Below are 14,595 nucleotides of genomic sequence, written 5' to 3' on the forward strand. Positions count from 1 at the left end.
AAAAGAATGTAAATACAGGCCAGGCACACAGGCCGGACCTGGTGGTGCATGCCTGTAACCCTAGCACTTTGGGAGGCCGAGGCGGGCAGATCACTTGAGGTCAGGAGTTTGAGATCAGCCTGGCCAACATGGTGAAACCCCATCTCTACTAAAAATACAACAACAACAACAAAAATAGCTGGGCATGGTGGCATGTGCCTGTAATCCCCGCTACTTGGGAGGCTGAGGCAGGAGAATCACTTGAACTTGGGAGGCAGAGGTTGCAGTGAGCTGGGATCACACCACTGCACTCCAGCCTGGGTGACAGAGTGAGACTCCATATCAAAAACAAAAAAATAAATAAAACCTAAAAGAAACCTCATGATGTAAATAAAGACTTGATATTTTCTTGCAGTCCTTCCTGGTTCCTCTTCTAACATCTACCTCATTAATCTGGAGTTAATTTTGAGGGAGGTATGAGGTGGGGCCAAACATTATTTTTGCCACCAGACTCCATTTTGAACGACCGCTCCTTCCTTCTGACCTAACACTGGGCGGATTGCTGCACCAAGTTGTCACATGCCCTCTTCCCAGATCTTCGGGCTGCAGAATTACTCATCAATGCTGGAAGCCTGCCCCTCCGCGCCTCGCTGTGGTGACCCCCACCCCAGCTGAGTCTCCCCACAGCTGGGCTTGCTGTCTGCCCTGTGGTGAGTGGAAGGAATTCGGCATGAACTCTGCTCACTCAGCAGCCAGGCCTGGGGAGCACCGGACTGTGGAAAATCACATATGTTTTTCAAGTTGTTGAAAACCAAGGAAATTGTTCTGCCAGTTGTGAAGGTGGCTAGACACTGTCTGGGAGGCCTCAGGTCCCATGGCTCTGGGAGCCATCCCATCTTGTGGGCCCAAACAAGCTAACCCCACTGGTAATATCCAGGCACTTGGGCAGCAGAGAAGGGGGAGTTTCTAGGAGCCTTCCCCAAGAGGGAAGAACAAAAAGGAAGGAGCCTAGCCTGGTCCTTTCTCCTTTGGTCCCTGGAGGCAGATCCAGGACTCCAGGGGAGACATGGAGGGGCTGGCACCTGTGATCCCAGTAGCCTGCTGGCCAGAGCCCAGGCCTCCCAGACCTTCTATTGAGCCCCCTGCCCCAGATACACATGCTGGTGCTGGACAGCTGGGCTGTGGCAGAAGTTTACACAGAAAGGATTTGCTGGGCCATCTCCGTACACGCAGCTTCACTTCTTTCTGAAGCCCAACCCATATCTGAGCTGCAGCCATGGGGGTTCTAGGAGCCATGGAGGCCATGGGGCAGGTTAGGAGGGTCTGCTCCCAGCCTCCCAGACCCTACCACTCCTGCCTGTCCCCAGGCCCTGCTGACCTCGCATCCTTCTGTGTCCTGCAGATCCCCGCAGTCAGAACTCAGGCGCACTGGGCCCTGCTGGCAGGTGAGTTTCCACCTCTGACCAGGCTGAGGCACCAGGCAGCTCTGGAGGGTCAGGAGCTACAGCTTAGGTCCCAGTGGGAGGAGGCTGGCCTGTCCCCCTCCTCAGCTGCACTACCAGGCCCCTGACCCAACCTCAACTTCTCTCTTGGGGTCTCAGCCTTCGTGGCAGGGTTGATGGCCTCAGAGCTACATAGGGCCTACCCACTGGGCCATGCTCCCTCTCTCCCTGTTCCCTGCAGGTCAGCTTCACCAGCTTCCACCCTCGGACAGTTCTGGCTCTCTCAACAACTCTCCTTCCCATTCCAGCAGCAGCAAGGGAGAGGAGACACCCTCCCCAGCGCAGGCCCCACCCTCCCCAGTCCAGTCCTGCTGCAGTGGCTGTCCCTTAGGGGAGGGAAATGCCAAAGCAGTCCCTGCAACATCCATGTGGGAAGCTGAAAGTGGATCACCAGAGTGTCTACCAGCCCCCCACTGTAGCCCAGGAGAACACTTGGATGCAGGTGCAGACCCTGCTGAGTGGCAGGGGTAAGGGACCCTGAAAGTCGCTAGGTGCTCTCAGCTACAAGCCTCCCATCCCCCTGACTGGCTTCACTCTGGCAGCAGAGGGAGAAGTCCTTTCACCAGCCCTGTAGCAGAGCCTGGGCACAGGACTAAAGCACTTCCTGGTACAGGTCTTCAAGTGGAGTGGGAGTCCCAGACCCACCACCCAAGGGGAGGCACATCAGCCTGGCATGGAGGGCAGCTGCCTCCCATCCACCTGCCCAGACCCTTGGTGGCAGAGGGCCCCCAACCTCATGGCCCTCCTTGCAGCCCAGCTCTCCATGAGGGCTTTTGCACATGTTTTTATTGGTGACTCACTGTGACTGAAGAAAAGCCTCCTTCTATTCCTTTTTTGTTTTCTTATGGCTTCTATTTTCCCTGGCAGAGGATGTTGGGCCCAAATCCAATCCATGTGTGAGTTGTTCCCAGGGAAGTGACGTGCCATGCCACTTCACCCAGCCTTGGGCCGCTGGGCTTGACATGCTCAACTGGGGGCAATGGAGCAAATTCCCAGAACAAGTTTTGAGAAAGATGATTCAGAGGTTTGCAGAGGATGAGGAAAGGTGAGAGCTTGCAGATCCTTGCTGCCACCAGGACTGGCCTGGGGGCACGTGGCAGGTAGAGGCTGGCTCAGGTACACAGGGAGGCCTGGGTGTTGGGGCTCAGGGGCTGCTCTGAGATCCCCAATGGGTAGAGATCAGGTTGATCTCTGAGGGCAAATGATGAGAGCTGAGAGGCAGCAGTGTGAGTGCTGAGAATGTGTGCTAGGCACAGCACATGCATGATCCTGTGTGAGCCACAAGGAGAACAGGGACACAGGTGGTTGGCGCTGAGGCTACCTGCCGAGATGTGACTGGGAGATAGAGCTGGAACCTGACACAGTCCCACTGCCTTTTCAAGGAGATGCAGTGAGAAAGCAAAGGCAGAATCTTGGCAGGACCAGGTGTGAGAGGAGGCTAGGCCTCCCTGTGGTCCTGCTCCCAGGGGGCAGCACCTATCCTGGGCCCAGCAGCCTCCACCGTGGCCTCCCTGGCTGCTGCCTGCTTCAACTCATGTGGGGCTGCTCTGGGGACCCAGGTGCTTCCTGACCTGCTTTTCCTCTTTCCTTTGGACCCCAGGTCCAAACTCTGCCCTGTCAATCATCCCAAGGGCTCCTAGGCTTCCCTACCTGACTACTTCACTGGGGCCAAATCCCCACAGACAACCGTGGCTTAGGGCTGTCTGCCTCTGCACTTGGCCCATGGGCTGCCTGTGAGTCTTCTCTTGCTTCCTCATTCCTTTGAGGGGGAATGTTCTCGGAGCTCTGTCCTTAGCTGTGATGACCACTGCGGGGCAGCCAACGTTTGCCCTGGAGAAGCCTTACAACAAACACCACGCACCAAGGTGCACATCCCTGATGGATCCTGGGATCGGCTGACGCTCAATCCACCTGCCCTCTGGGTCCTCTGGGTCCATGCGGCAGCTGGAGGTATTGTAGACACTTTTTAAAAAATGGGTTCTGGTAAGAAGAAGGTGAGAAATGGCTATTTGTCCACATTGGGACTCAAAGGGGTGGGATGGCATGCCCTTACATGGGACTTCTACCCCCAGCGGGGCAGCTGGCCACTCTGAGGGCAGTTTTGCACCTGCCTCCCGGCTGGAAAGTGAGTTCCCACTGTGCTGTCCTCCCCTGGGGCCCAGCACAGGGCCTGGCCCCACACAGACCTGAAGAGGTTGGTAGGATGACTGAATGAATTGACGCTGGGGTGCAGCAGGGCCCATGGGCAGAGGCTCCAGAGCCTGGGAAGGATGGGGTGGACTTTCTGTGGCCCTCCAAATTGAGAGAGGTCTCAGACGCCTGCCAGGTTTCCTAGTCACCCGCGGAGGGTTCAGCGCCCCGGTGGTCTTGGGGTCCCTCCTTAAGGGCGGTGCCTAGGGCAGAGGGAGGAGGGATGCCGGCCCCTTCACAACCGCACCCCAGGCCCTCCCCACCACCTTTCCTTCCTTCAGGCCCTCTGCCTTCCCAGTCGCCCCGCCCCCTGCCCCTATGTCCTAGGCGCAAGTCTCCGGGCCTGGGACGCTAGCCGCCAGCGCCCGCCCGCCTGCCCCGCCCCTCGCCCCCCGCCCCCCGCCCCCCCGCAGCCCCTCCGTCCACTCTCGGCTCCTCCTTCTCTTCCTCCTTCTCCTCCCCGGGGGTGGGGAGCCGGCTCCGGAAGCCCCGGCGCCCCCGCCCCGGCCCCCGCCAGCGCTTTGGAGACGGCTATTCGCGCGCCAGTGCGCCACGCGGGGCCGGAGCGCCTCTCGCCGCCAGGGCCTCGGAGCGCCTCCACCACCCCTGAGCCCCTCCGGCCTCAGAGCCCCCTAGCACCCCTCTTCCCGGGTCCCCTCGCCCACCCTAATCCACTCTCCCGCCCTTTCCCGGATTCCCTTGCTCACCCCATCGTCTCTCCCGCCCCTTCCTGGATTCCCTCACCAGTCTCGATCCCCTCTCCGCCCTTTCCCAGAGCCCCCAGAGCCCTTGACCCCCCGCGCCCTCCCCGGAGCCCCCCGCGCGTGCCGCGACCATGGCGGCCGTGCGCGGGGCGCCCCTGCTTGGCTGCCTCTTGGCGTTGCTGGCCCTGTGCCCCGGAGGGCGCCCGCAGACGGTGCTGACCGACGACGAGATCGAGGAGTTCCTCGAGGGCTTCCTGTCAGAGCTAGGACCTGAGCCCCGGGAGGACGACATGGAGGCCCCGCCGCCTCCCGAGCCCACCCCGCGGGTCCGAAAAGCCCAGGCGGGGGGCAAGCCCGGGGCGCGGCCGGGGGCGGCCGCAGAAGGTAAGAACCCGGGGCAGGGCGGGGGCGTGGGGGGTTGGCATCTCAGGTGGGAACCGGGGGATTCGGCAGGGTCTGGCCACTCCCCAGTCGGCCCGGGGAGGAATGGCTGTCTTACTAATGCGCACGCGAGCCCAGATGCCTGGAGGGACCCTGTGCCAGGCCAAGGTCAGCGCTGGCCTGTAGGCACATCCAGCACCCGGGCGGCAGAGCCACTTTTGGGGGCCGGTGGCTCTAGGGTTGGTGCTGTGGTTGAACAGGTCGCTCATCCCCATTCCTCCAGTATGCGACAGGGACTAGGCTTGAGCCACAGGGGACTGTGCTGTGTCACCCCCTGCCATACTAATGGATCCACTCTGCCTGTTGGTGGCACAGCTTCAGGTCATCCCTCCCTCCTGCCTTTGCCTTCCTACTCCAGGAGGACTCACGTAGGTGAGAAGGTTGTTGAAGACCCCTTTTCCCACAGGGCTTCAGGTGGCGGTGAGCAGTGGGTGGTCCTGCATTAGTACGGGAATTAGATGAGGTGATGCATCACTGAAGCATTTAACCCATGGCCTCTTGCATAATCGGTTGTCAGTAAATCTTAGCTGTTTTCATCGTGGCCCTCTGGAAGGTGGCAGAGGGTCTTGTGATCCTTCTCTCCCAGGAGATTCCAAGGCACCATCCAACATTCCTGATGTCAGCAGCCCCTCCTCTGCCACCCCAGCTCTAGATCTTTCCTGGCTGCTTCCCACACCCTGGGCTCCCTGTGCCCCTCCTGCCTCTGGTTCTCCTTCCAGGCTTGCTCTCCCGGCTCTGGGGAACCACTCTAGCAGCCCTGTGTCCCCTGGCTGTCTGCATTGGATAGCTTTCCTGTGTTTCTGCCAAACTTCCCTCATGCTCCCCACCTCTCATCAGGTTCTCAACAGCACTTGCAGCTCCTGCTTAGGGTCCTGATTCCCCATGGGAATCCTCACAACCAGTCCCGGCTCCCTCTCCCAGACTCTGAAATGAGTGAGCAGCCACAAGCTCCCTACCTGTCCTTTCTGTCCTGTGTGTGATCCCTGAACTGCCCAGGACTCCCTATCCTTCTAACCAATTCCAAATCCCTTACTTCTCGAAAGGGGACCACTTCCTCTTCTTTGGGCTTCAATACTCAGCCAAGTCCAGGTCCCTGCCCAGATGTCCCTGGGCTCTGAGCCCATGGAGTTCCCCCCTGCCTTCTCCTGCTGGGGGCAGCTTTGTGGTAGGGCCTCCAGCAGCACAGTAGGTGCTTTTCTCTGAAGCTTTTCTTGCCCTGTAGGAGACCCGGGGAAGGTCCTGGGTCCATGTCCCTTCCTTTGTATGGCAGTTGGCAGGGATGACCAGATGCTCCTCCAGGCCTGAATGGCTCAGTCACCTCTCTGCCCCTTCTGTGCCCAGCACAGAATAGTGGAGTGGATAGTAAGGAGCCCCTGTTGAGGTTTTGGCAGGTGGGGGGATGAGGGCCTCCCCCTGGGAACTGGGCACCCTATGCTCAGTCTTTAGAGAGATTGAGATTGGTGGTCACAGACCCAGACTTGCAGACAGAAAACCCGGGTCCGGATCCCAGTTTGCCACTTGGGCAAGTGACTTAACCTCTCAGTTTGTTGATCCGCACCGGGAACTGACAAGAGTCCCTGTGCCCAGGTTCTGGGCATCTAGAGAGGGGCCTCATGGGGGCACAGAGCTGGCTCTGTTCATTTGACACGAGTCTGCGTCTTGGACAGTGCCTCCGGAAAAGACCAAAGACAAAGGGAAGAAAGGCAAGAAAGACAAAGGCCCCAAGGTGCCCAAGGAGTCCCTGGAGGGGTCCCCCAAGCCGCCCAAGAAGGGGAAGGAGAAGCCACCCAAGGCCACCAAGAAGCCCAAGGAGAAGCCACCTAAGGCCACCAAGAAGCCCAAGGAGAAGCCACCCAAGGCCACCAAGAAGCCCAAGGAGAAGCCACCCAAGGCCACCAAGAAGCCCCCGTCAGGGAAGAGGCCCCCCACTCTGGCTCCCTCAGAAACCCTGGAGTGGCCACTGCCCCCACCCCCCAGCCCTGGCCCCGAGGAGCTACCCCAGGAGGGAGGTTTGTGCCCGGCTCCTCTGGGGTGATGGGACTCTGACTGCCTGCTCTGGTGGAGGCAGGGAGTGGGAGGCAGGTTTATGGAGCCCTGTTTCCTATAGACCTTCAGCTCCCCACTGATGGGACCTCACTTTTGCTGTAAATTTCACAATTTGATTGGTGGGCTCCCTCAGTGCTGTAGCCTCTTTTGGGTAGGGAGAGGGCTTGGCAGCCTTGTGGGTGGGACCTCTGTCCTCAGGTCCCTGCCCAGATGTCCTTGGGCTCTGAGCCCATGGAGTTCCCCCCTGCCTTCTCCTGCTGGGTGCGGCTTTGTGGTAGGGCCTCCAGCAGCACAGTAGGTTCCCCAAAAGGTGGGCCCAGCTTTCTGGCCCCATGAGATGCCAGCAGGATGCTGAAGGCCAGAGGACCTCAGTCCTCTTTGGAGTGAGCTCGGCCTCAGTAGGGTGTCCACAGGCTGTGTGTGGGCTCTGTGGGTGGCTGGTGGCCTGAGGCTCCCAAAGTGGTCAGAGCAGGCCTCCCGTCCACCTGCTTCTGGAACTCCTGTGTTGCAGGGGGGCCCCTCCCAAATAACTGGCAGAATCCAGGAGAGGAGACCCGTGTGGAGGCACGGGAGCACCAGCCTGGTGAGTGGCCGTTGTCTGCCTGGCCTCAGGGCCAGCTGCCCTGGCTGGTCGGACTGAGGGCTTCCCCAGAGTGGGCCTGGGTGGGGTTGTCAGGCAGCTACCAGCGCTTTCCCCTCAGAGCCGGAGGAGGAGACTGAGCTACCCACACTGGACTACAATGACCAGATCGAGAGGGAGGACTATGAGGACTGTGAGTAGGGCCCTGCCAGCCCCGCCTGGGTCGGACCCCTGGCCTGGGGGATGCGCGGATGGGCCCATCCCAGCCTTGGGCCCCACTCAGAGCCGGCCTCCCCCTCAGTTGAGTACATTCGGCGCCAGAAGCAGCCCAGGCCACCCCCAAGCAGAAGGAGGAGGCCCGAGCGGGTCTGGCCAGAGCCCCCTGAGGAGAAAGCCCCAGCCCCAGCGCCGGCCCCGGAGGAGAGGATTGGTAGGATGGGGGGCAGGAGAGGGGGTGCTCTGGCCACGGGTGCTCTGGCCCTCTCCTAACCTACCTGCCTCTCCAGAGCCGCCTGTGAAGCCTCTTCTGCCCCTGCTGCCCCCTGACTATGGTGATGGCTACGTGATCCCCAATTATGATGACAGTGAGTACCCAGCACCCCAGAGTCTGAGGGACATAGGCAGGTGGGGGTCGGGGGTGTGGTCAGGAGCCAGCTGGGGCGACTCACCCACCTTGCAACCCTACCTGTGCCTGTGGTTACCTCGCTGCCCCTGCTGTCCCTGGGTGCCCACCCCAGCCGCTGCCCAGTCTCCTCTGCCCTCAGGCTGGTCTTTCCTTGGCCACTTCCCTGGTTCCTGCTTGGCTGTGGCCCCCACTGGAGTGTCCCTAGGCACACACTCTGCCCTCTCACCCATGTGGGCTCCAGCCCTCCCAGTCCGGTGCTCTGGCTTCCTGCTGGCTCGTGGCCACCACCCCACTCTCTTCAGGGAGCTCAAGGGCTTTTACCTCCCCCTTGCTCATGCCCCTGCATCTCTGGAGCCCTCAGGTTCCCTTTTCTCCTGGGCGGCAGCCTGCGCATTGCCACTTCCCTGCCTCCAGTTCCCCATCAGTGCCTCCAATGTCCCCCCATCTCATCCCCCAGCCTGCAACCCCAGGCACAGGTGCCAGTTGTCCCTCCAGGCCTTTCCCATGCCCTGGGCCTCGAGTCCTTTCACCAGGCCAGATGCTCCTGGGAGACCTGGCTGGTGACTTCAGCAGGGTCTTGCTTAGCTGCCCCCTGAGCTCGGGCTGCTCCTGACTCCTGCAGGACCCTCTCTCCCCACTCAGCTGTCCCCCATCTCCCGTCTTCCTCCCCTCTGGCGTGGTCCTGCCCTGCTGAGCTCCTGTGGACCCAGGAGCTGCGGCCCCGCAGCAGGGTCAGGGCGGCCTCAGCTGGCTCTCCCTCCCCGCAGTGGACTATTACTTTGGGCCTCCTCCACCCCAGAAGCCCGATGCTGAGCGCCAGACGGACGAAGAGAAGGAGGAGCTGAGTGAGTGGGACCAAGCACTTCCTGCACCAGGCCTGCCCTGAAGGCCACCTGGGGCCTGCCTGACCCATCCCACGTGGCCCCCAAATTCCAGAGCCAGGCTGACTGGGCCCTCCTACCTTGTACCTTCCAGAGAAACCCAAAAAGGAGGATGGCAGGCCCAAGGAGGAGACCGACAAGTGGGCAGTGGAGAAGGGCAAGGACCATAAAGGTGTGTGACTGGGGCTCGGGGCCTGGGTCCCTGTGGGGCAACATCTGGACTCCTGATTGCCTCCCAGGCCTTCGGTGCCATGTCCTCCCTTCATTGTCCCTAGAGCCCCGAAAGGGCGAGGAGGTGGAGGAGGAGTGGACGCCTACAGAGAAAGTCAGTAAGTGGGGGGCCCAGGGGGGTAAGGGTGGGGGCCACAGGATGGGGGTGCTGGGACAAGTGACTGGCCCAAGGCCACAAACAGGACCCAGGCCCCTGAAACCCTTTCCTACTCTTAGATTCTTGGGACCCAGAACGGAGGGGCCCCGGGAGCCCAGGACAGCCTCACTTGGCTGCCCCAGCCCTGGACCCCAGGCTGGCCTACTTCAGGAGGGTGGCAGCTCCCCAGGGCCCCTAGCGGCTGGGCATGGTAGGGGGAGGACCTGAGGCCTTGGTGGGGAGTGAGGACCTCAGCTACCTTCACAGGTGTCCCTACAGGGCCATTGTGCAGACGGTCCCCATCTGTAGCTGCGCCCTGGGGGAGTTCTGTGATTTCACGTGTGTCCCCTGAGAGCTGGGCATGGTCAGCCCATTCTCCAGATGGGGCAGCTGAGGCCCAGGGAGGGGAAGCACAGGCTGGGATTGGAAGCAGCTCCTGGCCTAGCTTTGAGTCAATTCCAAGTGGGCTGGTGCAGGGCACCAGGGAGCCACCAGCCAACCAGAGCTGCCCTCTGACTGGTGTCCCCGATGTGCCGGGAGTGGGCTTTGGGCTCCTTGGTTCTGGGTTTGGTGGTGGGAAGGATGGAGCTAGTGAGCCACCAGTCTGGGGTACGCGTCCTCAGAGTGTCCCCCCATTGGGATGGAGTCACACCGTATCGAGGACAACCAGATCCGAGCCTCCTCCATGCTGCGCCACGGCCTGGGGGCACAGCGCGGCCGGCTCAACATGCAGGTGGGCATTGGGATGGGCCCATCTCCCAACTGGGATGATGGACTCCTCTGCCGATGCTCAGCCTCCCCTGCCCCCTGGACAGGCCGGTGCCACCGAGGACGACTACTATGATGGCGCATGGTGTGCCGAGGACGATGCCAGGACCCAGTGGATAGAGGTGGACACCAGGAGGACTACCCGGTTCACAGGCGTCATCACCCAGGGCCGAGACTCCAGCATCCAGTGCGTGGCCAGGCTCATGGGTAGTTGGCAGGGGGGAGTGGCTCCATAGGCATGGCTTTGTGTCCCATTAAGGAGATTCCAGTGGGCCCTTCTTTGGCCCAGCCAAAGAAGGCCAAAAAGATCAGTGAGGGGCTGACCCTGCCCATCCCCACTCCTCAGCCATGGTCAGTCAGCTCCTGTGTCCTGATGAGCACATGAGTTTAGGGACAGACCACCTGCCCATGGCTATGTGACAGGCACAGGACCCAGGCTCAACACCTGGGCTGTGCACCACCGCCCTGCTAGCTCTTCAATTCCTGGGACTCAGAAGAGGGAGGCTCAGGCCACCTGAGGGCCTGGGAAGGGGAAGATCCTTGCTGTGACCACTGTCCACTCCACAGTGACGATTTTGTGACCACCTTCTTCGTGGGCTTCAGCAACGACAGCCAGACGTGGGTGATGTACACCAACGGCTATGAGGAAATGGTGGGCACCATGCCCAGGCTCCTGGCTCTGCTCCCATTGTCTGGGCGGGGGGCGGGCTCTCAGAGGGGTTGGCAGTACTGCTCTGAGGCCTGCCTCTCCCCAGACCTTTCATGGGAACGTGGACAAGGACACACCCGTGCTGAGTGAGCTCCCAGAGCCGGTGGTGGCTCGTTTCATCCGCATCTACCCACTCACCTGGAATGGCAGCCTGTGCATGCGCCTGGAGGTGCTGGGGTGCCCTGTGGCCCGTGAGTGTGGAGGGCTGGCAGGGGCTCGGAGGGGAGGTGGGGTGCTAGGGTGGGCCACCCGGCACCCGGCTAAAGACAACCCCGCCTCCCTTGCAGCTGTCTACAGCTACTATGCACAGAACGAGGTGGTGGCCACCGATGACCTGGATTTCCGGCACCACAGCTACAAGGACATGCGCCAGGTTGGGAACATCTACCCTGGGGCTGGGGGTGGGACCTGTCTGTCTGACAGGGGAGTGTGTGCCTGGTGTCACAGGGCCCAGTCCCTACTGGTTCCAGGGACGCTGGCTGTCCCTCACCTTAGTAAGGAGGCCAGTACCTGGGGGCTGCCTGAAGGGGTCATGCCTGTCCCTTGCCATAGAGCAAGCCCTGGAAGTGGATGGAAGGGGCATGGTCAGCAGGGGGCGGATTGCGTGATTGATTCCATGTCCTCCCCCTCTGCCCCAGCTCATGAAGGTGGTGAATGAGGAGTGCCCCACCATCACCCGCACTTACAGCCTGGGCAAAAGCTCGCGAGGCCTCAAGATCTATGCCATGGAGATCTCAGACAACCCTGGGGAGCATGAACTGGGTGAGAGTCTGTGGGGGCCAGCAGCTGGCCTGCGCTGCTGGTGAGCAGAGTTCACCGCTTCCCGCCTGTTCTGGAGCCCCTCTGGGGATTCAGGCTTGTCTTACAGGGCCCTAGGAGCCCCAGCTGTCCCCCAGACCCTCAGGTGTGAGGTGGGTCTGGGTCCTTCCTCAGCTGCCCTGGGCCTTGGGAGACTGAGTGCTCACTGAGGCTCCTGCCCTTGCAGGGGAGCCCGAGTTCCGCTACACTGCTGGGATCCATGGCAACGAGGTGCTGGGCCGAGAGCTGCTGCTGCTGCTCATGCAGTACCTGTGCCGCGAGTACCGCGATGGGAACCCGCGTGTGCGCAGCCTGGTGCAGGACACACGCATCCACCTGGTGCCCTCACTGAACCCTGATGGCTACGAGGTGGCAGCGCAGATGGTGGGTTGAGGGGTGAGGCTGGCCGGAGCCAGGCAGCCAGGGCTTGCGGGGGTGTGGGTGGCCCATGCCTACCCTGCTGGCTCTCGACAGGGCTCAGAGTTTGGGAACTGGGCGCTGGGATTGTGGACCGAGGAGGGCTTTGACATCTTTGAAGATTTCCCGGATCTCAACTCTGTGCTCTGGGGAGCTGAGGAGAGGAAATGGGTCCCCTACCGGGTCCCCAACAACAATTTGCCCATCCCTGAACGCTACCTTTCGCCAGATGCCACGGTGAGGCTGCAGCCTGGCTGAGAGGGCAGGAGGGAGCAGCTGGACCCTGGGGTCCTGGTGTTCTGGGCTTGGGGGTGGGGCTGACGGTGCCTGAGCTCCAGACGCTGAGGCTCTGGGGGTTGGGGGACAGGGGAGTGTGCGAGCACTGGTGTGAAGCTTCATGGAGGGTGATGGACTAGGTTGGGGATGGTGGCTAGAGGCTGCAGCCCTGGCTTCACATGTGCTGGCCACTCCAGGTATCCACAGAGGTCCGGGCCATCATTGCCTGGATGGAAAAGAACCCCTTCGTGCTGGGAGCAAATCTGAACGGCGGTGAGCGGCTAGTATCCTACCCCTACGACATGACCCGCACGCCTACCCAGGAGCAGCTGCTGGCCGCAGCCATGGCAGCCGCCCGCGGAGAGGATGAGGATGAGGTCTCTGAGGCCCAGGAGACCCCAGACCACGCCATCTTCCGCTGGCTCGCCATCTCCTTCGCCTCCGCCCACCTCACCTTGACCGAGCCCTATCGCGGAGGCTGCCAAGCCCAGGACTACACCGGCGGCATGGGCATCGTCAACGGGGCCAAGTGGAACCCCCGGTCCGGGAGTGAGTCAGCCTGGAAGGGGCTGTGGGCGGGGCCTAATCCGGAGAGGGGCTGACTTTGGGTCTGTGTCTGTCCCCGGCCAGCTATCAATGACTTCAGTTATCTGCATACCAACTGCCTGGAGCTCTCCTTCTACCTGGGCTGTGACAAGTTCCCTCATGAGAGTGAGCTGCCCCGCGAGTGGGAGAACAACAAGGAGGCGCTGCTCACCTTCATGGAGCAGGTGGGGTGGCCAGGGCAATGCCTGGGGAGAGGAGGCTGCAGAGATTCCTGGACGGGCGGGAGGGAGCAGCGGACCACATTGGACCTTCCTCAGGACCGACAGCCCTCACCTGCTTCCCCAGGTGCACCGCGGCATTAAGGGGGTGGTGACGGACGAGCAAGGCATCCCCATTGCCAACGCCACCATCTCTGTGAGTGGCATTAATCACGGCGTGAAGACAGGTACCTAGTGTGCACCTCTTTACCCCACCTTCCTGAGGGAGGACCCTGCCAGAGAGGATGGGGGCTTGGGGAACTCAGCGAGCAGGCAGAGTCTGGGGAGCCTGGGGGCGGAACCAGGGAGGCGGAGCCTAGGGGCAGGACTGGGGAGGGCGGGGCCTAGGGGCAGGATTGAGTGGGAGGGTGGGGGCCTGGGAGGGGCGCTCTGGGGCAGCCGGATCGTCCTCCCTCCTCCCTCCGCAGCCAGTGGTGGTGATTACTGGCGAATCTTGAACCCGGGTGAGTACCGCGTGACAGCCCACGCGGAGGGCTACACCCCGAGTGCCAAGACCTGTAATGTTGACTATGACATCGGGGCCACTCAGTGCAACTTCATCCTGGCTCGCTCCAACTGGAAGCGCATCCGGGAGATCATGGCCATGAACGGGAATCGGCCTATCCCACACATAGACCCATCGCGCCCTATGACCCCCCAGCAGCGACGCCTGCAGCAGCGGCGCCTACAGCACCGTCTGCGGCTTCGGGCACAGATGCGGCTGCGGCGCCTCAACGCCACCACCACCCTAGGCCCCCACACTGTGCCTTCCACGCTGCCCCCTGCCCCTGCCACCACCCTGAGCACTACCATAGAGCCCTGGGGCCTTGTACCCCCAACCACCGCTGGCTGGGAGGAGTCGGAGACTGAGACCTACACAGAGGTGGTGACAGAGTTTGGGACCGAGGTGGAGCCCGAGTTTGGGACCAAGGTGGAGCCCGAGTTTGAGACCCAGTTGGAGACTGAGTTTGAGACCCAGCTGGAGCCTGAGTTTGAGACCCAGCTGGAGCCTGAGTTTGAGGAAGAGGAAGAGGAGGAGGAGGAGGAGGAAGAGGAGATAGCCACTGGCCAGGCATTCCCCTTCACAACAGTTGAGACCTACACAGTGAACTTTGGGGACTTCTGAGATCAGGGTCCTACCAAGGCCCCAGCCCAGCTCAAGCTACAGCAGTAGTACTTCCCAAGCCTGCTGACCACAGTCACATCACCCATCAGCACACGGAAGGCCCCTGGTGTGGACACTGAAAGGAAGGGCTGGTCCTGCCCCTTTGAGGGGGTGCAAACATGACCGGGACCTAAGAGCCAGAGGCTGTGTGGAGGCTCCTGCTCCACCTGCCAGTCTTGTAAGAGATGGGGTTGCTGCAGTGTTGTAGTAGTGGCAGAGGGAGGGAGCCGAGGTCACTCCAATAAAACAAGCTCATGGCACAGACTGCTCACATTCTGAGGGGTCAGGGATGGGGAGGAGGAGGGAGACCGGCTGGTGGGTGCAGGGGCTATGGTCACTGTGGG

General features: G+C 61.4%; 1 protein-coding gene across 2 annotated transcripts; it reads left to right on the forward strand.

Annotated features, from left to right (window-relative positions):
- Positions 1-4,184: 4,184 nt before the first annotated feature.
- LOC105494208 (AE binding protein 1) lies at positions 4,185-14,513 on the forward strand. Of its 2 annotated transcripts, XM_011762446.2 has the most exons (22): positions 4,185-4,759; positions 5,132-5,188; positions 6,484-6,825; positions 7,374-7,445; positions 7,564-7,635; positions 7,744-7,872; positions 7,949-8,026; positions 8,835-8,912; positions 9,043-9,120; positions 9,224-9,277; positions 9,939-10,048; positions 10,131-10,270; positions 10,651-10,735; positions 10,839-10,983; positions 11,080-11,165; positions 11,431-11,554; positions 11,778-11,974; positions 12,065-12,244; positions 12,481-12,832; positions 12,914-13,053; positions 13,175-13,274; positions 13,515-14,513. In XM_011762446.2, the coding sequence occupies exons 1-22, from the start codon at positions 4,507-4,509 to the stop codon at positions 14,210-14,212; spliced, it is 3,570 nt and encodes a 1,189-aa protein (XP_011760748.1). In that variant the 5' UTR covers positions 4,185-4,506; the 3' UTR covers positions 14,213-14,513. The 2 variants fall into 2 exon arrangements, with proteins under 2 accessions (XP_011760748.1, XP_011760749.1); XM_011762447.2 differs by lacking the exon at positions 5,132-5,188 and having other exon boundaries at positions 4,186-4,759.
- The last annotated feature ends 82 nt before the right edge of the window (positions 14,514-14,595 follow it).

The sequence above is a fragment of the Macaca nemestrina genome, chromosome 4 (genome assembly GCF_043159975.1).
Source record: "Macaca nemestrina isolate mMacNem1 chromosome 4, mMacNem.hap1, whole genome shotgun sequence".
Classification (NCBI taxonomy): Eukaryota; Metazoa; Chordata; class Mammalia; order Primates; family Cercopithecidae; genus Macaca; species Macaca nemestrina.

Bases quoted from the DNA above. Each gene is read 5' to 3' on its own strand.
- LOC105494208 (XM_011762446.2), top strand. From the start codon at position 4,507: ATGGCGGCCGTGCGCGGGGCGCCCCTGCTTGGCTGCCTCTTGGCGTTG. The intron at 9,278-9,938 runs GTAAGTGGGGGG...ACGCGTCCTCAG, and splicing joins GACGCCTACAGAGAAAGTCA to AGTGTCCCCCCATTGGGATG. The intron at 12,245-12,480 runs GTGAGGCTGCAG...TGGCCACTCCAG, and splicing joins ACCTTTCGCCAGATGCCACG to GTATCCACAGAGGTCCGGGC.